This window comes from Oryctolagus cuniculus, chromosome 13, assembly GCF_964237555.1.
Source record: "Oryctolagus cuniculus chromosome 13, mOryCun1.1, whole genome shotgun sequence".
Classification (NCBI taxonomy): domain Eukaryota; kingdom Metazoa; phylum Chordata; class Mammalia; order Lagomorpha; family Leporidae; genus Oryctolagus; species Oryctolagus cuniculus.
Window position 1 is genome coordinate 13,158,126 of NC_091444.1, and position 21,566 is coordinate 13,179,691.

At 37.0% G+C, this 21,566-nt stretch overlaps 1 protein-coding gene across 1 annotated transcript in view; it reads left to right on the forward strand.

The window, feature by feature from the left end:
• The window catches only part of CFH (complement factor H), a 60,629-nt gene that overhangs the window by 21,599 nt on the left and 17,464 nt on the right, over window positions 1-21,566 (forward strand). The window contains exons 7-14 of the mRNA XM_008268715.4: window positions 3,176-3,349; window positions 8,193-8,387; window positions 9,175-9,351; window positions 17,707-17,889; window positions 19,056-19,232; window positions 19,944-20,123; window positions 20,869-21,051; window positions 21,149-21,328. Of these exons, the coding sequence (XP_008266937.2) occupies window positions 3,176-3,349; window positions 8,193-8,387; window positions 9,175-9,351; window positions 17,707-17,889; window positions 19,056-19,232; window positions 19,944-20,123; window positions 20,869-21,051; window positions 21,149-21,328 (1,449 nt within the window). The remainder of the gene's footprint in view (window positions 1-3,175; window positions 3,350-8,192; window positions 8,388-9,174; window positions 9,352-17,706; window positions 17,890-19,055; window positions 19,233-19,943; window positions 20,124-20,868; window positions 21,052-21,148; window positions 21,329-21,566) is intronic.

Genomic DNA, 21,566 nt, shown 5'->3' on the forward strand with positions numbered 1-21,566 from the left:
TCAGAATGAAGTGAGAGAGAAAATAAAAAAAAGAACACATTTAAAGCTCAGTTGAGATTAGTGTCGGTTAATGTCAAATACTGAAGACATATTAAAATTGGATGTATCTTTGGATATACACAGGAACCTGTACAGTGTGCAGCTATAGTGGGATATTTGATTTGGACCTCATTAGAGAGGTTATTAGCATAAAATGGGGTTAGCTTTTAAGTATGGAAATATCTTAACTCACAGAGATTTTGAACAGGGAAACAACAATATCAATATCTCCACGAAAACCACTGTAAAGTAGAAATGCTTGTTTACATGATCTCTATAGAATCTGCAAGAAAGAAGTTTCTGAGGGGCCGATGAGCATCCATGTGAAGATCTGGGGCAGGATCATTCAACACACAGGAATGGGGAGCTCCAATGATAGGAATAAGCTTGGGGTATAAGAGGGTCAGGGCCGGTGCTGCGGCTCAGTAGGCTAATCCTCCGCCTGCGGCGCGGGCACCCCGGGTTCTAGTCCCGGTTGGGGCGCCAGATTCTGGGATTCTGTCCCGGTTGCTCCTCCTCCAGTCCAGCTCTCTGCTGTGGCCTGGGAGGGCAGTAGAGGATGGCCCCAAGTGCTTGGGCCCTGCACCCACATGAGAGACCAGGAGGAAGCACCTGGATCTTGGCTTCAGATGGGTGCAGTGTGCCAGCCGTGGCGGCCATTTGGGGGGTGAACCAACGGAAAGGAAGACCTTTCTCTCTGTCTCTCTCTCTCTCACTGCCTAACTCTGCCGGCCAAAAAAAAAAAAAAAAAAAAAAAAAAAAGAAAAGAAAAAGAAAAAAGAGGGTCAGACAACTAAGCATGTTTGCAGTGTAGAAAGCAATAGTAGGAAAGATAAGGGGAATAGTCAGGGCCTAAACATTAAGTAGCAGAAGAGGAACCACCAACAAATATAAAAATAAAAGAAAATCATAAACTATAAAGTGAAAGTATTATTTAGACAAAGCAAGGAGAAGCAGGCAAACATAGTCAGTGATCAACAGGGTCAAGTGTTAGAAAGCGTTTTATCGGTTCAGTTCAGTACATAATGAAGGACTTTGTAATATATATCAGCCATGGTATAGGTGGAATAGAAAGAGTTTCTGGATTTGGAAAGTGGAGCACACTGGTGACTTTTTTCAGGGAAGTGGCAGAAACCAAAGAGTAGTTGGTTGTAGAAAAAAAGAGATAAGAAAGTAGAGATATCAATTGGGATAATGTATCTTAAGAATTCTGCTTGTGAAGGAGAGACAGAACTTACCACATTAGCTAGACTTTAATAAGGCTTGAGAAAAGGAGTTTAAAATCACAGAAGCTTGCATGTCCATTTAAGAGAGAGTAGCTGACAAAGTGAGAGGGAAGAAATAAACAATGGTCCAAGATTCATGGGAAAACAAGATCTGAAGCTAACCTGCATTTCAATGGAATACCTTACCACTGAAGGTCTTACCTTCAACTGCTAATGTTGTAGTTTATAAAAAGCTAATGTTGAAGGAATGTTGGAAAGAAGTATAAAGATGTCTCAACTGGTGGTTTTATCTGATTTGTGTGAATGCAGACTATTCCTGTTGGCGAAGGAGCAATAGTTTAAGTGACTTGAGGAAAGTGAGGAGACTATAGGTCACTGTGACAGCTTGAATAGAATTTGGTCTCCAAGTCCATGCAGAAGGTCAGAGCCAAAGTCATAAATCAAGGTTACTAAGAAGGTAGAGACTTGAATCTAACTATGGTGTTCAGATACCTTAGCGAAGTAATTAAGAGTAAGCTAGGCACTAGGATGAGTCTCCAAGGTTTGATCCTTGTGGCTGTATAAGGACAGAGAGACTGCAGGCTGATAGAGAAACACAGACAAGTGCCCTCCCTACATCTAACCAGGTGATGCCCCACCCAACCTTGGAACTCTGCCAGCAAGAAGGCCATTACGAGAGAAGACCCCTAGACTTTGCACCTCCAGAACCATGAACCAAAATAACCCCTTTTCCTTTGTTGTTAACCTGCTTTACAAATTTATTATAGGAACAAAAAGTTGACTAAGGCCATCACTTACTTTGAAAAATGGAAGAGGAAGTGAATTAGAGGCATATAAGTGGATTTCGGGCACTACCAAATGCCCACCATACATTTTTAATTTAAAATACAATATAACCCTAATGTAGATAACTATGTAACTTTTCTACAAAACTTAAAATACAATGTTTTATTTGAAAAGGAATATTGAAAATCGTTCCATTATTGAGAGATGGCACAGTTGATGAAAAGGAATGAGAAGAATGTTGTAAGTTAGGAAAGATGAGGTCAAAGGTAGCAGACTATAGCTCATAGGTCAAAAAAGTGTTTTCAGATCACAATCATGCCCATTTGCTTATGGTGTGTTAACTAATTGTTATGGCTACTTTTGCTCCACAGTGGCAGAGTTGAAGAACTGCAACAGAGATCTTCTATCTGGCCCTTTGCAGAAAGGTTGTCCAAGCCCTGTACTAGGTTATTCTATCACGGCAAGGAAAATCTATTGTAATATCTTGATATCTTCATAGGCTATGTTTTCCAGTTCATGCTCATTTTCAAGGATTCTCTTCATTTTAATAGTTTTAAGAATTAGATGAGAAAGATATCACTTTTCCGTGTCCTTCCGTAGTCACTGCAGCTATGAGAGAGAGCATAAAAATTCACAGAATAGCTTTGAAAACTTCCTCTCCAAGATGAAAGATACTACATCCATTTTCATTTCATTGTCTTATACAAGGCACATGGTCACATTTACTTCAAACAGGAAGGATGTACTTCCCACAAACTGTCTGGAAGAAAAAGACACTGAGTATTGCAAACAGCCCCTATGAGAATAGAAACCTAAGAGGTAAAAAGAAGTGGAAAGAACAGTTGAAGCTATATGTCATGGAGTCATTGCTGGATATGGAAAATCATGAAGTGTATGTTGGCTTTCGAGAAAGAGTGATTAAAAGTCCAAGGGGTACAAATGCATCTAATGACAAACATAGTGGAGGAAAATATGAATGATAAAGCAGAAAGGATATGAAGATGTACACATTTTGTGATGTTGCAAAGATATATAATTAACATCTACTTTTTTATCTTCATGTAGTTGATTAACTTGTCTGGGCACTGATTTCTACATTATTCACATATCCCTTTTCTTTTCAGAAGTAACATGTAATGCTCCTTATATTCCAAATGGATCCTACTTACCGAAAAGGATTCAACACAGAACTGGAGATGAAATCAAATATGAGTGTAAAACAGGTTTTTATCCTGCAACCCGGGGAAATACAGCAAGATGCACGGGGAGTGGCTGGGTGCCTGGTCCAAGATGTAGCTGTGAGTTCCATTCCAATTCTTTCTCAGACATTTTATTAACATTCAGTATACAGACCAAGAACTACACATAATTTACAGATCATGACTTTTGGTCATGTGATCACACTCATAACCAACACCCAAAATAAGAACAAAACATTGCTGGTACTGCAAGGGTCCTCACTATCCTTCACTCTCTATTTCTTTATTTTGATGTGTTAAATAAGAGTATATCATCATATACATAGTTTGATTCAGTGAAGCAATATTTACAACTAAATACCAAATAACCTGATGTCCTCACAACTTTTATCCTCTGAACATATTAACTGATACGAATAAGAGAAAACATGTGATATTGAAACTTTGGGTGTGGCTTATTTCATTTAGCACAATAATCTCTCCAGTTGTATCCATTTTGCTGCAAATATCAGGATTTCATTCTTTTTTATGACCAAGTATAATTCCAGCCTGTATATACCATACTTTCTTTATCCAGTCATCAGTTGATGGACATCTGGTTTGATTCCATATTTTAGCTATTGTGAACTGAAGGGTTACAAACATGGGAGTGCATGTAACACTTTCTTATGCTGATTTCATTTCCTTTGGATAGTTTCCCAGGAGTGGGATAGCTGGTTCATATAGTAGATCTATTTCTAGTTTTCTGAGAACTTTCTATAATGTTTTCCAGAATGGTTGTACCAGTTTATATTCCCACGAGCAATGTATTAGGGTATTTTTTTCTCCGCATCCTCACTGGCATTTGCTATTTTTTGACTTTTGAATAATAGCCATTCTAACTGGGGTGAGGTTATGCCTCATTGTGGTTTTTATTTTCCTTTCCCTGATGGCTAGTGGTCCTGAGCATTTTCTCACATGTCTGCTGGCTATTTGTATTTCAACCTGGAGGAGTTCCTGTTCATGTTCTTTCCAATTTCTTAGCTGGGTTATTTGTTTTGTTGTTGAGTTTCTTTTGTTCCTTACATATTATGGACATTAATCCTTTATCAGATAAATAGTTTGCTAATACTTTCTCCTATCCTGTAGGTTGCCTTTTCACTTACTGAGTTTCTTTTGCTTTGAAGAAGCTTCTTAGCTGATGTAATCCAATTTGTCTATTTTTCCTTTCATTGCCTGTGCTTCTGGGATCATATCCAAGAAATCTTTGCCCAGACCAGAGTCTTGTACATTCCCCCGATGTTTCCCTCTAGAAAATTGTTGGTTGGTGCTGTTGCTGTGGTGTAGTGGGTAAAGCCATTGCGTGCAGTGCCGGCATCCCACATGGGCGCTGGTTTGAGTCCTGGCTGCTCCACTTCCAATACAGCTCTCTGCTATGGCCTGGGAAAGTAATACAGTCCTTGGGCCCCTGCACACATGTGGGAGACCCAGAAGAAGCTCCTGGCTTTGGATCAGCATAGCTCTAGCCATTGTGTCCATCTGGGAAGTGAACCATGGATGGAAGACCTCTCCCTCCCTCTCTCTCTCTCTCTCTCTCTCTCTCTCTCTCTTTATCTCTTTCTCTTTCTCTCTCCCTCTGCCTCTCTGTAACTCCACCTTCAAATACATAAATGAATCTTTCAGAAAAAAAAGAACTGTACTTTCTTTAAAAAAATTGAGAGTTGCAGTTCTTAGGTATAGATCCTTGATAAATTGTAAGTTGATTTTTGTTTAAGGTATAATGTAGTGGTCTTGTTTCAAATGTCTGCATATGGAAGTCCAATTTTTCCAACACAATTTGATGAAGACTGTCCTAACTCCCAGGAGTAATTTAAGCTCATTTGTCAAAGATCAGTTAGTTGTGGATGCATGGATTAATTTATGGAGTTTCTATTCTGTTCTATTGGTCTATACATCTGTTTTGTCCAGTACCTGGCTTTTTTGATTATACCAACCCTGTGGTAGGTTTTGAAATCTGATATTGTGATGCCTCCCCTTTGTTTTATTGCTTAAAATTGCTTTGGCTATTTAGGATCTTTTGTGTTTCCATATGAATTTTAGAACTGTTTTCTTCTAGTTCTGTGAGGAATGTCCTTGGCATTTGACTGGGATTCTAATGATCTGCCCATCCTAATGTGGAACATTTTTCTTTTTGTGTGTGTCTCCTATTTCTTTCATTAATGTTTTGTCATTTTCATTGTAGAGATATTTCACATCTTTGGTTAAATTCATCCTAAGGCATTTAAATGTTTGGGACCTATGGTGAATCAGACTGACCTTGTAAGTTCTTTCTCAATCCAAGAATTATTAGTATATATGAATGCTACTGATTTTTGTGTGTTGATTTTATATCCTGCAACTTTGCCAAACTGAGTTCCATCAGTCTCAGTGGAGTCTTTATTTCCCCAGTATAAAGGATCAGATCAGCTGCAAACAGGTATAATTTGACTTCCTGCTTTCCCATTGATTTCTTTGTCTTCTCTAATGGATGTGGCTAAAAGTTACAAAAATATATCGAATAATAATGGTGAAAGTGCGCATCCTTGTCTGGTTCCAGAACTTGGTGGCAATGCTTCCAGCTTTTCTCCATTCAATATGATCCTGGCTGTGAGTTTATCATATATTGCCTTGATTGTGTTGACGTTTGTTCCTTTTATACTCATTTTTAATTTTAATTTTATGGAAGGATATTGTATTTTATCAAATGCGTTCTCTGCAGCTGTTGAGAGAATCATGTTTATTTTCCTTCATTTTGTTGATATGATGTATCCTGTTTATTGACTCTTGTTTGTTGAGCCATCCCTGCATCCCTGGGATAAATCCCACTTGTTCTGTGCGGATGATCTTTTTAATGTTTTGTTGACTTCAGTTTACTATCTTTTGTTGAGGAATTTTACATCTGTATTCATCAGTGATATTGCTCTATAGTTCTCTTTGCTGTTGTATCTTTCTCTGGTTTTGGAGTTAAGGTAATGCTGCCCTCATAGAATAAGTCTGGAAGAGTTCCTTCCTTTTAATTACTTTGAATAATTTAAGATGAATTGGGTGGGGGCCTGGTGCTGTGTCTCAGCGGGTTAAGCTGCCATCTGCTGCACCAGATTCACATATGGGTGTGGGTTTGTGTCCCAGCTGCTCCACTTCCAATCCAGCTGCCTGCTCACGGCCTGGGAAAACTTGGGTCACTGCCACCCACATGTGAGACCTGGTGGAGTCTAGATCCTGGCTTCAGCCTGACCCAGGCCTGGCTGCTGTAGCGATTTGGGGAGTGAACCAGCAGTTGGAAGATCAGTCTCTCTCTCTCTCTCTCTCTCTCTCTCCCTCCTTCCCTCCCTCTTTCTATTCCTCCCTCCCTCTCTTTAGCTGTACTTTTCAAATGAATAAATAAGTAAGTAAGTAAATAAATAAAATAGATGAATTAGGATTAGTTCTTCCTTAAAAGTTCAGTAAAATTCAGCAGTGAAACCATCAGGTCTTGGGCTTTTCTTTATTGAACAAGTTTTTGTTGCTGACTCAGTATCAGTCTTGGCTATTGATGTATTCACACTTTCCATGTTCTCATGCCACAGTTTTGGTAAACTGTATCTCTCCAGAAATACATTCATTTCTATTATATTTCCCAATTTATTGACATATAGCTATTTGAAATAATTCCTAATTTTTTCCATTCCTGTGGCATCACTTCCTGTTTCCCTTTTCATTTCTTTTTTTTTTAAACGTTGATTTTATTTATTTGAAAAACAAAGTTACAGAGAGAGGTAGAGACAGAGAGAGAGGTCTTCTATCCATTGGTTTACTCCCCAGATGGCTGCAATGGCCGGAGTTGTGCTGATCCGAAACCAGGAGCCAGGAATTTCTTCTGTGTCTCCCATGTGGGTGCAGGGGCCCAAGCACTTGGGCCATCTTCTATTGCCTTGCAGGCCATAGTAGAGAGCTGGATTGGAATAGGAGCAGGCGGGACTAGAACCAGCACCCATATGGGATGCCGGTGCTTCAGGTCAGGGCTTTAACTCACTGCGCCACAGCACCAGCCCCTCCCTTTTCACTTCTGATTTTAGTAATTTGGGACTTCTTCCTTTTTGTTTTTGTTTTGGTTATATGGACAAATCTTTTATCAATTTTTTTTTTCAAAAAAAACCAGTTCTTCATTTCACTGATATTTTATAATTTTAATTTCTTTTTATTCTCTAATTGTATTATTTATTTCCTTCTCCAGATTATGAATTTTGTTTGTCCTTGTTCTTCAGGTTTTTGAAATGCCTTTTTAGATTCATTATTTAATACCTTTTCAATTTTTGATGTAGGCAATAATTGCTATAAACTTTCTTCTTAATACTGTGTTTGCTGTATCCCAAAAGTTTTGATAAATGTTTTGTGGTATGATGAAAAGAAAAATTTTTTTGTTTTTCTATATTTCTTAAATTGTCTGAAGTAAAAATAAAAATAAAAATTTTAAAACAAAACAAAACCAAACTACTATCTCCCTATATTGCATTTTTATGAGAAAAGGTGGATTCTGATTTCTGATGAGAATTGAAAATTAAAAAAGAAAGGTATGAACTGAAAGGTAAGATCCATACCTTCACCTCTTAACAAGAATGTTCATTTAATTAGCCGGAGTGAGGATATGTCATATGTACTCGAGGAGAATTTGTAGTATAAGTCTGTACTCTTTTTTTTCCCTGAAGGCTTTATACTAGTTTGTAGGTCCTTGTGAATGACAAGACACATTTTCATTTTCATTAACAAAGAGTCCCCCCCCCCAGAAATCCGAATTCTATAACTTGCCTTATTCTAAAAACCTTATTTCAATGGGTGTAATTATAGTATCAAGAGAATATAATTCATTGACCAAATGATTCAACTCTGATGTGATTGTTCAATAAAGTAAAAGATTTTTTGCACTTTTTTTGTTTCTTATTGCAAGTGAAACCCTGTGATTTTCCACAAATAAATCATGGACGTCTGTATTATGAAGACAGATATAGACCATACTTTCCAGTAGCTGTAGGAAACTATTATAGCTATCACTGCAACCCCAATTTTGTGACTCCTTCAAATTCATACTGGGATTACATTCATTGCACCAAAGAAGGATGGTCACCCGAAGTGCCCTGTCTCAGTAAGTACCTGTCTTAGCAGTTAGATTTACATAAATATTCCCAAGAGTGCAAAGAGGAGCACATAGGTGCTAACAACTAAGACTTGCATGACAAGAATAGAACCCAGGAAGGTGAGCCTTCACCTAGTGGTCAGACACCTCTGGATCACTCACTTCCTGTTTCAGAGTGCCCGAGTTTTAGTCCTGATTTTGCCCCAATTCCAGCTTCCTGTGAATGTGCATTCCTGGATGCAGCAGTGGATGGCTCAAGTAGCCGGATGCATGTCACCCATGTGGCAGACTTGGATTGGGTTTCTGGCTCCTGGCTTCAGCTGGCCCATTCCCTGCTATTGCAGACAGTGGGAGAGTGAGCCAATGGATAGAAGTTTCCCCTCCTGTCGCTATCTCTCTCACTCTCCTTCCCTCTCAGCTTCTCAAATAAATAAATAAACTGAGAAATAGACAAATAAATATGAAAAATAAAATGAAGGAATAATTCTACAACAAATGACCTCAGTAGATTTTTCTTTTATAAAGAGCTCTTCATAAACATCATGTGACAAATATTGAGATTTTTTACAAGAATCTCGATACCTTTTATGTATATAGCAATTTTAAAACTAAAGATACATAGCATGGAATATTGATTTTTTTAATAAGCATTTAATAGTAGTTTCAGTGTTTCTTAATTATAGGTTATTTTTGGATACATATACTTTATTGTTTAAATATTATAAAGGTAATTTTTAACTTACAATATTGACCAAATTAATATTCTTACCTTTCAAATCATTTTTATGATCCTTAGGAAAATGTACATTCAGTTATGTGGAAAATGGATATCGTCCATCTTCAGAAAGACCTTATTTACAGAATGAATCTGTGAAAGTTGACTGCTATCCGGGCTATAGTCTTCCAAATGAGCAGACCGAAATCACATGTACAGAGAATGGCTGGTCCCCTCTCCCCAAGTGCATACGTGTCAGTAAGTAAAGTGCTCTGAGACCTCAGTATGTTCATCATTTCCTAATACTCTTCTCCAGTGGGAAGAAAGAGGATACATCTCTCCCTCTCTCTCAATAACTGTTATCTTTCAAATAATTAAAATAAATCTTGAAAAACAGATACACATTACAAGTCTCTTACTCAGTTGACTCAAAATTGTCATAAAATTTTAATTTAGGCCAGCACCGCAGCTCACTAGGCTAATCCTCTGCTGTGGTGCTGGCACCCTGAGTTCTAGTCCCGGTTGGGGCGCCAGATTCTGTCCCAGTTGCTCTTCTTCCAGTCCAGCTCTCTGCTGTGGCCCGTGAAGGCAATAGAGGATGGCCCAAGTGCTTGGGCCATGCACCTGCATGGGAGACCAGGAGGAAGCACCTGGCTCCTGGCTTTGGATTGGCACAGCGCACTGGCCGCAACACGCCAGCCATAGCGGCCACTTGGTGTGTGAACCAAGGGAAGGAATACCTTTCTCTCTGTCTCTCTCTCTCTCACTGTCTAACTCTGCCTGTCAAAAAAATTTTAATTTAAAATAGAAAATAATACCATTTTCACAAAAAAAATGACCTTTGTGCATTTAAGTACTTTCCACTGTACTGTTACTGAGTTTCCCTAGCATATATAACTAGAAATGGGTTTTTCTCAGACATGGTTTACATTCTGCCTTACAAGGTTTTCCTAAAATGGGTGTACCAGTGTACACTCATATGTACATTTCCTTGTTGGTCTGGCTAATGATCAAGTGATAACCCACTTTAATATTTACAGAAAGAGTGGCTATAAAATGCTATAGCATGGTAGTGTTAATGGGCATTTCCTATTACTTGAGTTAGACATGTATATTCATAGGTCAATGGCAGTAAATTATTCTAATCTGTGAAATCTAGTGTGATGGTTATTTAAATTTACCTTTTTAAGGGTTTTTATGCTGAAGAATCTTAGTCATTCTACATGTTAATCCTCTTTCAATTATATGTATTGTAAATATGTCCTTGATTTCTGTGGCTTGTGTTTTTCTTTTCTTTATATTCTAAAGAGAAGTTGTTCTATTATAAAATTATAAGTATTTTTATGATTAATCTGTTTCTTTCTAAAGTATTATTTCTCTTCTTTAAAACCTAGTGACATTATATTGAATTTTATTTTAAAAAGTAATGCTACCTTTTTTCATATATTTAATCCATTTTGAATTTATTTTCATGTAAACTAATAACCATAATTCCTTTTTTAAAATTATGGGAAATGACATTTTCGCAGTACTCTGTTATTGTACCTTTCTCATATGTTAAATATTATTAATATAAATATATTAGCTATTCTTCTGGATAATCTATGTTATACTATTTGTAAATAATTTTCCCAAGTGTTCTATTTTAATTACTGTAGATTTAGAATAAGTATGGGGGGCGGAGCCAAGATGGCGGAATAGTGAGGGCGCGCACCGATAGTCCGGGAAAATTTAGTTTAATAAAAGTGGAGTTACGGTAGCCTCAGAAAAAGGATCAGGAAAAAATTGCAGAGGAAACTCTTCCGGATCTAGTGGCTGTGACTCAGAGGACCTACTGGCAGAGCAAGGTCGCCCACCGCGTGGACGGGAGCCGTAGGGTCTGCGCGCCAGTGTGGGAAGGGGAGTGGATGTCACACAGACACCAATGGGGAGAGCAGGGACGCCCAGGGCTCTGAGTCCACACATCTGCGCTGGAAGGTGAGGTGAGCTCAGTAACTGGAGACATTGGCGGGGAAACAGCGGACAGAATCTAGAGGGAAGCAGGCTTTGAGGTGGGAAAGTTCACCAGACTGACTACAGGAGAGAAGGAAAAAAAAAATGGTGGGGGGGGTACTGGTACAAACAAGTTTCTCTCTCCACCAACCTTGCAAAGGTAAGCAAGAGACAAAGAGCAGGCCCCACTCGGGATATACATAACAAAAGGGGAGAGCTAAAGCTACAATTCAGTAGCCTAGGGAACCCAGTGGGAGTCCTCAGTAGAAACTGAACCTGCACAGACTCATTGGGTAGAAGCCAGAGATCAGAGGCTAAATACCATCAATTCTGCTCAGCCATGTGGTATTACTTACCTCCTGAATAAAAAATAAAATAAAATAAAATAAATAAATAAACAAATACATAGAGAGAGATTTACCACGCATAACCTGAGGGTGTCACCTTTGCACACCCGTAACACGGAAGAACCAAGCAGAGCTCTCAGGCCACACCCATCTCAAGCTTCCAAGGCTCCTCCAACAGCAGGCAGTCCACTTAACACAGACATAGTATAAAAAAAAAAAAAACTCAGAGTGAGGGAAGAAGAATTAACAATGCCAAGCAACAAACACAGAAATCGAGGAAACAAGATCAACGATGACACTATGACGCCTCCAAATAAACAAAACACCCCAAGCCAAGATTATGAAGATGATGAGATAGAAGAAATGCAAGATACGGTTTCAAAAAATTTATGATAAGAACATTTAGAAGTTTTCAAAAGCAAATCCTTGAACTACAGAAATCCTTATTGGACAGGATTGAAAATCTCTCTCGTGAAAATGAAATTTTAAGGAAGAATCAAAATGAAATGCAGAAACTAGTAGAACAGGAAAGTGTGATAGTGAAGAGAAATCAAAGTGAAATGAAGAGCTCAATAGATCAAATGACAAACACATTAGAAAGTCTAAAAAACAGAGTCAGTGAAACAGAAGAGAGAATATCGGACTTAGAAGACAGAGCACAGGAAAACAGACAGTCAAACCAAAGAAAAGAAGAGGAAATTAGAAATCTAAAAAATATTGTTGGGAATCTACAGTATACTATTAAAAAAACCAACATTCGAGTTCTAGGAGTTCCTGAAGGCATGGAGAGAGAGAAAGGATTAGAAGGCCTTTTTAGTGAGATACTAGCAGAGAACTTTCCAGGTTTGGAGAAGGACAGAGACATCCTACTACAGGAAGCTCATAGAACCCCCAATAAACATGACCAAAGGAGATCCTCACCACGACACGTGGTAATTAAACTCACCACAGTGAAACATAAAGAAAAGATCCTAAAATGTGCAAGAGAGAAACGTCAGATTACTCTCAGAGGATCTCCCATTAGACCCACAGCAGATTTCTCATCAGAAACACTACAGGCTAGGAGGGAATGGCGAGACATAGCAGAGGTGCTAAGAGAGAAAAATTGCCAGCCCAGAATATTATATCCTGCCAAGCTCTCATTTCTGAATGAAGGTGAAATAAAGACCTTTCATAGCAAACAGAAATTGAAAGAGTTTGCCGCCACTCGTCTGGCCCTGCAAAAGATACTTAAAGATGTGTTACACTCAGAAACACAGAAACACGGCCATCAATATGAAAGAAGGGAAAGGAAGAACACCTACCAGTAAAAGAGCATGGGAAGCTCAAAGCATATACTAGAAAATATTTCCGGGAAAATGGCAGGGCAAAGTCACTATGTATCAATAGTCACATTAAATGTTAATGGTCTGAATTCTTCAGTTAAAAGACACCGATTGGCTGATTGGCTTAAGGAACAAAACCCAACTATTTGTTGCCTACAAGAAATACATCTCTCTAACAAAGATGCAAGCAGACTGAAAGTGCAAGGTTGGAAAAAGATATTCCATGCCAATAGAAACCAAAAAAAAGCAGGTGTAGCCATATTAATGTCAGACAAAATAAACTTTAATACAAAGACTGTTAAGAGAAACAAAGAGGAGCACTATATAATGATTAAGGGTTCAGTTCAACAGGAAGATGTGACTATTATAAATGTATATGCACCTAATTACAGGGCACTGGTCTATTTAAAAGATATGTTAAGGGACTTAAAGGGAGACTTAGATTCCAATACAGTAGTACTGGGGAACTTCAATACTCCACTCTCAGAAATAGACAGATCATCCAGACAGAAGATCAACAAGGAAACAGCAGATTTAATCGACACTATTGCCCAAATGGATCTAACAGATATCTACAGAACTTTCAATCCTACATCTAAAGACTTCACATTCTTCTCAGCAGTGCATGGAACCTTCTCTAGGATTGATCACATACTAGGCCATAAAGCAAGTCTCAGCAAATTTAAAAGAATTAGAATCATACCATGCAGCTTCTCAGACCACAGCGGAATGAAACCCTAGAAAGTATGCAAACACATGGAGACTGAACAACATGCTCCTGAATGAACACTGGGTCATTCAAGAAATCAAAAGAGAAATCAAAAACTTTCTGGAAGTAAATGAGGATAACAACACAACATATCAAAACTTATGGGATACGGCAAAAGCAGTGTTGAGAGGAAAGTTTATATCAATAGGTGCCTACATCAAGAAATTGGAAAGGCACCAAATAGATAAGCTTTCACTGTATCTCAAGGATCTAGAAAATTTGCAGAAAACCAGACCCAAAGCTAGTAGGAGAAGAGAAATAATTAAAATCAGAGAAGAAATTAATAGGATTGAATCCAAAAGAACATTACAAAAAATCAGCCAAGTGAAAAGCTGGTTTTTTGAAAAAATAAACAAAATTGACACCCCATTGGCCCAACTAACTAAAAAAAGAAAAGACCCAAATCAATAAAATCAGAGATGAAAAAGGAAACCTAACAACAGACACCACAGAAATAAAAAGAATCATCAGAAATTACTATAAGGACTTGTATGCCAGCAAACAGGAAAATCTATCAGAAATGGATAGATTCCTGGACACATGCAACCTACCTAAATTGAACCATGAAGACATAGAAAACCTAAATAGACCCATAACTGAAACAGAAATTGAAACAGTAATAAAGTCCCTCCCAACAAAGAAAAGCCCAGGACCAGATGGATTCACTGCTGAATTCTACCGGATATTTAAAGAACTAATTCCAATTCTGCTCAAACTATTCAGAACAATCGAAAAAGATGGAATCCTCCCAAATTCTTTCTTTGAAGCCAGCATCACCTTAATCCCTAATCCAGAGAAAGATGCAGCACTGAAAGAAAATTATAGACCAATACCCCTGATGAACATAGACGCAAAAATCCTCAATAAAATTCTCGCCAATAGAATACAACAACACATGAGGAAAATCATCCAGCCAGACCAAGTGGGATTTATCCCTGGTATGCAGGGATGGTTCAACATTCACAAATCAATCAATGTGATTCACCACATTAACAGACTGCAGAAGAAAAACCATATGATTATCTCAATAGATGCAGAGAAAGCATTAGATAAAATTCAACACCCTTTCATGATGAAAACTCTAAGCAAATTGGGTATAGAAGGAACATTCCTCAATATAATCAAAGCAATTTATAAAAAACCCACAGCCAGCATCCTATTGAATGGGGAAATGTTGGAAGCATTTCCACTGAAATCTGGCACCAGGCAGGGATGCCCACTCTCACCACTGCTATTTAACGTAGTTCTGGAAGTTCTAGCCAGAGCCATCAGACAAGAAAAAGAAATCAAAGGAATACAAATCGAGAAGGAAGAAGTCAAACTATCTCTCTTTGCAGACGATATGATTCTTTACTTAGAGGATCCAAAGAACTCTACTAAGAGACTATTGGAACTCATAGAGGAGTTTGGCAAAGTGGCAGGATATAAAATCAATGCACAAAAATCAACAGCCTTTGTATACACAAGCAATGCTACCGCTGAGAAAGAACTGCTAAGATCAATCCATTCACAATAGCTACAAAAACAATCAAATACCTTGGAATAAACTTAACCAAGGACGTTAAAGATCTCTACGATGAGAATTACAAAATCTTAAAGAAAGAAATAGAAGAGGATACCAAAAAATGGAAAAATCTTCCATGCTCATGGATTGGAAGAATCAACATCATCAAAATGTCCATTCTCCCAAAAGCAATTTATAGATTCAATGCAATCCCAACCAAGATACCAAAGACCTTCTTCTCAAATCTAGAAAAAATGATACTGAAATTCATATGGAGGCACAAGAGACCTCAAATAGCTAAAGAAATCTCACACAACAAAAACAAAGCCGGAGGTATCACAATACCAGATTTCAGGACATACTACAGGGCAGTTGTAATCAAAACAGCATGGTACTGCTACAGAAACAGATGGATAGACCAATGGAACAGAATTGAAGCACCAGAAATCAACCCAAACATCTACAGCCAACTTATATTTGATCAAGGATCTAAAACCAATCCCTGGAGCAAGGACAGTCTATTCAATAAATGGTGCTGGGAAAACTGGATTTCCACGTGCAGAAGCATGAAGCAAGACCCCTACCTTACACCTTACACAAAAATCCACTCAACATGGATTAAAGACCTAAATCTATGACCTGACACCATCAAGTTATTAGAGAACATTGGAGAAACCCTTCAAGATATTGGCACAGGCAAAGAGTTTCTGGAAAAGACTCGGGAGGCACAGGCAGTCAAAGCCAAAATCAACTATTGGGATTGCATCAAATTGAGATGTTTCTGTACTGCAAAAGAAACAGTCAGGAGAGTGAAGAGACAACCGACAGAATGGGAAAAAATATTTGCAAACTATGCAACACATAAAGGGTTGATAAGCAGAATCTACAAAGAGATCAAGAAACTCCACAAAAACAAAACAAACAACCCACTTAAGAGATGGGCAAAGGACCTCAATAGACATTTTTCAAAAGAGGAAATCAAATGGCCACCTGTACTCTTTTTTTTTTTTCTGATAACCCTGTTTAAAAGAATCAGTTTCTGGGATCTCCTAAAGTGAAATGCTTTTTCTTGCATTGTTTATTTACTTTTTTATTTTTCTTCTTTATTATTTTAATTCTGTTCTTACTGGTTTATTTCTTCTACTTTTTCTGCTGTCTTAGCATTGTAGCCAAGGTAAATGATGTGGAACCTTGTTCTTCCTGATACCAGTGATAGTGCAGCCTGTTTATTCCACACTGCTTCTCTGTCATTCCGCAGATTTGGATTGTGGTTTATCCATTGGCTTCAGTTAGGCGTAGCTTGAGCACTGCTGAAAAGAGTCTTCCACTCAGACTGACCACATTGGAATGTCAGCCTGTTTTGCTGGTGCTCAGTTGACCTTATTGATCCCTGGAAGTCATTCTTTCTCCCTGTTCCTGCAGTCTTGTCCTACCTGGAGCATGTCAATATTCAGCCGAAGATCCAAGGGGTCATGCTATAGGTGTTCAGAGCTTGTCCACTCCAAGCTCACTTCTGCTCTGGCTCTCTCTTCTGCATATTCTAGTAACCTCAATCCCTCGGAAAACACTGAGTTTGTTACTTTTTTCCAGCAAGACTGATGTCTTTGCTTAGATTCTTTCTTTCTGTGCTGTTTTCTGGAAAATCCCTGCAAGTCTAAAACCACTTGAAACAGAGTGCACATCATTTGCTTATTTTCTCTGTAATTACGGTCAAGTACTCCTTGTTTGCTGATACATGATGACTGTTATTTTTATCTTTTTATTCCAGTTTCCTCATTGTGGAACTCGGTTTTTCTTGATTATTCTTGCCTGATGTTTACCAATTTTAATGCATATCGTTGCAAATGTTGCTTTTGTTAATTTCCTCTAATATTTTATTTTCTCATATGAATTTTTTCAAAATGTGTACTTATGTTTTGTTTTCTTTATTCTAATTTTTTAAACTCAGTAGCTTGTTTTCAGTATTTTTTCTTTTATAGAAAGAATCCTTTAGATTTTGTTAGATGATTAGATGTTAGATTGTATAGAACATACGGCATTTGTCTTTTTGTGACTGACTTATCTCACTAAGTATAATGTTTTCCAGTCACATCCATTTTTTTTTTTTTGGCATTTCATTTTTTCACTCCTGTGTAGTATTCCATAGTGTACATATACCATGGTATCTTTATCCAGTCTTCAACTGATGGGCATCTGAGTTGATTCCATATTTAGCTAGTATGAATTGAGCTGCAATAAACATGTGCTACAGGGAACTCTTTCATATGCTGATTTCATTTCCTTTGGGTAAATTCCCAGGAGTGGAATAGCTGGGTCATTTTATAGGTCTATCTTCAGATATCTGAGGTATCTCCATACTGTCTTCTACAGTGGCTGCACAGTTTACATTCCCACCAGCAGTGGATTAGGGTACCTTTTCCCCTACAGCCTCACCAGCATTTGTTGGCTGTGGATTTCTTTATGAAAGCCATTAAATTTCATGAAGTATCTTGAAAAACTATTTTTGGAAACTCATAGCTTTTTTTCTTAGACACAAGAACTTGAACAATTATACTTAATCCAGGTTTTTATTTATACATGACTCATTGTTCTTACATGGACATCTTAATAGTATTAAAGTCAATGTAAGTATAATTAAACATATTGCTATCTTTTCTTGCTTTTTTTCTCTTTTAGAAACATGTTCAAAATTAGATATAGAAGTGGAGAATGGGTTTATGTCTGAATTTGATTTTACGTATGCCCTAAACAGAAAAACAGAATACAGGTGTAAGCCAGGATATGTAACCACAGATGGTGAAACATCAGGATCAGTCACATGTCTGCAGAGTGGATGGTCCCATCAACCCACATGCATTAGTGAGTAATGTACACGTTCATATCCCATTATTTATTCATATTATTTATGACAGGATAAAGTTACTTCAGTTTTATTTTGGTTTTTTTTGGGGGGGTTGAGGGCATAAGTGATTTTATTCAAAAAATAAATAAAAACTTTGAGAAAAAATCATATATGTATTCTTCCTTTTAAGATTAGATACTAATATGGTAGAATATCAATGTCAGTTCAATTTTTTTTTCCACTTAAATCATCCTGTGATTTGGAAATTGTTTAGGAAGCTTAGGTGTTTCTGGTGTACATGCACTTATTTTAGCTGAGACCTTTGTGAATGTTAAATATGCCTGTTTTTTAGGTGATCAGCCTTTTTATATCAAAGTCTTTGCCCCATACATATAAAAGTAATGTTTTCAGTGGTATGTTTCCATAGTATACAATCCCAGAAAAATCTAATCTTTATAATGTATGCTTTCTATTGTTTGGTAGGTACATTTCTGAATACCCTTCCTCTTAGAAAATCTTCATCAATATCTAGATAGTAGAAAGAAAGAAATATTTCAAGGTGGTACCAACCTTTGCTGTGTTGAAAGATTTCTCATCACATTACCCAAATGTTAGTACAGATTTTCCAAGAGGAGTTAGTTCAGTTTATCTTATTTATCCCCAACCTGTTCTGGGATATTTTTGCCTGATATCTAACAAGCTATTAATGAAATGGAGAGTTAGACTACCCATTCCTGCTCTTTTAATTCTTTCTAATTTCTATGCTTATTATGAGTTCTATCTATAGAAAAATTGATAAAATATCCTCATATAAAGCTCATTCTGTTCTACATTATAACAAATAATCAACCTGAAACCTTCTTTTTGAGGAATAGGAAATGTATGTTATAGCTTAATCTTTGTAATCAACTAATTTTTTCTCTTATGTATGTCAGAGCAACTATGTCTGACATCTAGTTCACAAAATGCTATTCTGGTTTACTTTAAAAATTCTTTATATTTATAATGGCCTATTTTATTACCAGCAGTGCTATCACATTAGTTTTCTTAGATAATTTTTATATAGTATTTAATTTATTAGCACATGCTAATGGATAAAGCCATTTGTTCTTATAGTAAATGTTCCTTAGATTGCCCATTAAATTACATGAGAAGTGAAATATTATATTTTATTATGTATTAGAATCTTGTGACATGCCAGTTTTTGAGAATTCCAGAGCCAAAAACAATAGCATATGGTATAAGCTTGGTGACCAATTGGACTACGAGTGCCATGATGGATATGAAAACACAGATGGACACACCAAAGGCACCATAGAATGTGGTTACAGTGGTTGGACTGATTTACCCACATGTTATGGTGAGTACTGAATTTTCAGGAATTTTTTGATTAAATTATGTGTCCCATTTTTTTAAGTATTCTAGTAGCATTTAAAAAAACCACAAGGATGAAATCAACCTATTTCTTTTTGACTTGATGTAAACTGTCTTTTGAAGCCAAAAAATAATCTATTTTTAAAATACCCTAAGGTACTTTTTCCTAGGGGTGCGTCCATCACAGTATTCTGATTAGAAAAGAACTGTCTTTGTTATAGTAAATGTAAGCTTGCAAATGACTTAAAACTGGGCTCCAATGACCATCATGGTTTGTTACAACTTGCTCAGCTATTTTACTCCTGAGTTTCTACTTTTAACCTTCTACTTTGATTACTAGTTTCTGCAGATCATAAGGGTAGTTCTTTTTCCTTTATGACAAGTTGTGTGGATAATTACAGGAATCTCTTTTATATTTGATAATCAGCTCTCTGTTTTCCAGGATTAGAAGGGGAAAGGGGGGAAGATGAGCTCATGTAGAATGTTTCTAGCCAAAGGAGTAAACACTGTTTCTCAGAGTCCCATAGGAATTTGCAGGGTGGATAACCATGTATAACAGTTTTCCCAGGAAGAGAATTTATCTGATTCCCCCAGTATATCCATCACTGAGTATCTGCTCATATTTATATGACACATTTAAAGCTGACTTTGGCGAAGATTAATTATATATTCTCATTAAACTACTTTATGTTTTTAGAAAGAGAATGCAGGGTTCCTCAAGTAGGAAAAGAGGTATTTGTTATTGATCCCAAGAACGAAAAATACAGAGCTGGAGACGTGCTGAAATTCACCTGCAGAGCGGGACTTAGAAGAGTGGGACCAGATTCAATACAGTGTTACCACTTTGGATGGTCCCCTAATGTTCCAACATGTAAAGGTGATTATTTATCTTACAATTGCTGAACCAAGAAGTCAGATTTTGAATATCCTAACTGCTCTCCCTCTCCTAATTTCTGTGAGCTTCCAGCATGTCCTTATGTGAACGCTGATGCATTAACTCCGAGAGGGTTCTGTAAAAGACATGTGCTGGGTGGGGGGGCAGACTCCTCAGGTTTCCTTGCTTCAGAAAATAATTTCCAATAGTTTCTTGAACTATTTAATGGAAGTGTTTGTACATACATAGTGGTGGCTGAGATAGGAAGGACTTATTTTGATAATTTCCCTATTGCCTACTATACCACCACTAATATTGGCCATTTTTCCATAGCATGAGCCTTATGTCACAGTCCTTTGCATGTGTACGGTCAATTCAATTGAATGAGTTACTGAATCAGAGTGAAAATATGTTGATCAAGTATTGCCTCAGTCACTGTACTTTCTTCAAAAATTTATGATAAAATGTTTAAAATCATTGTAATTTAAACAACCATATTTGCTAATTGGTCTGCATGCATCTTCAAAATATGAACATATTTAAAACCTAAATTTATCTTCAATGCTAATTCAATATAAGTCATTCACAGGAAATGTGAATCTGGTGAAACACCACTCCTGTTCAATGTTTAAAAATGCTATAATGAAAGATGATGAACAATAAATTAAAGAAGATGATGTATCCATTTGATTGTTTTTTAATTATAAAATAGGCAATTTAACCAATATTTACAATATTTCTACTCTAGGGCAAGTACAATCATGTAGTTCACCTCCTCAGCTCCTCAATGGACAAGTTAAAGGAATAAAGAAAGAAGAATATGAACACAGTGAGGTAGTGGAATATGTTTGCAATTCTAAATTTCTGTTGAAGGGGCCTCATAAAATTGAGTGTGTTGATGGAAACTGGACAACCTTACCAACATGTATTGGTAAAATATACAGTTATTAATATTGAAACAGTTTTTGTTTTCCTAACACCTACAAGCTGTGTTTATCTATAACTACATTTTCATGAAATTTCCACAGAGGAGGAAAGCACATGTGGAGATATACCTGAACTGGAGCATGGCTACGTTGAGCCTTCTGCCCCTCCCTATCACCATGGAGATTCAGTGGCGTTCAGCTGCAGAGAAACATTTACAATGATTGGACACAGATCAATTACATGCATTAATGGAACATGGACTCAACTTCCTCAGTGTGTTGGTGAGAATATTTAAGAATACTAAACTATAATAATAATTATATAGTATATTATGTTTTTATTTTATTAGAAAAATAATATTTGCAGTATCTTTTTGAAAGTTAAAGATATTCCTGAAAATATGCAGTCTTAAAAACAATGATTACAGATTTTGTTGGTGATAATTGAATATGTGCTTAAAGAGTAAAAATAGAAGTAGCAAGATCTTCCTAGAGCTTTCTTTTTTTTTTAAAGATTTAT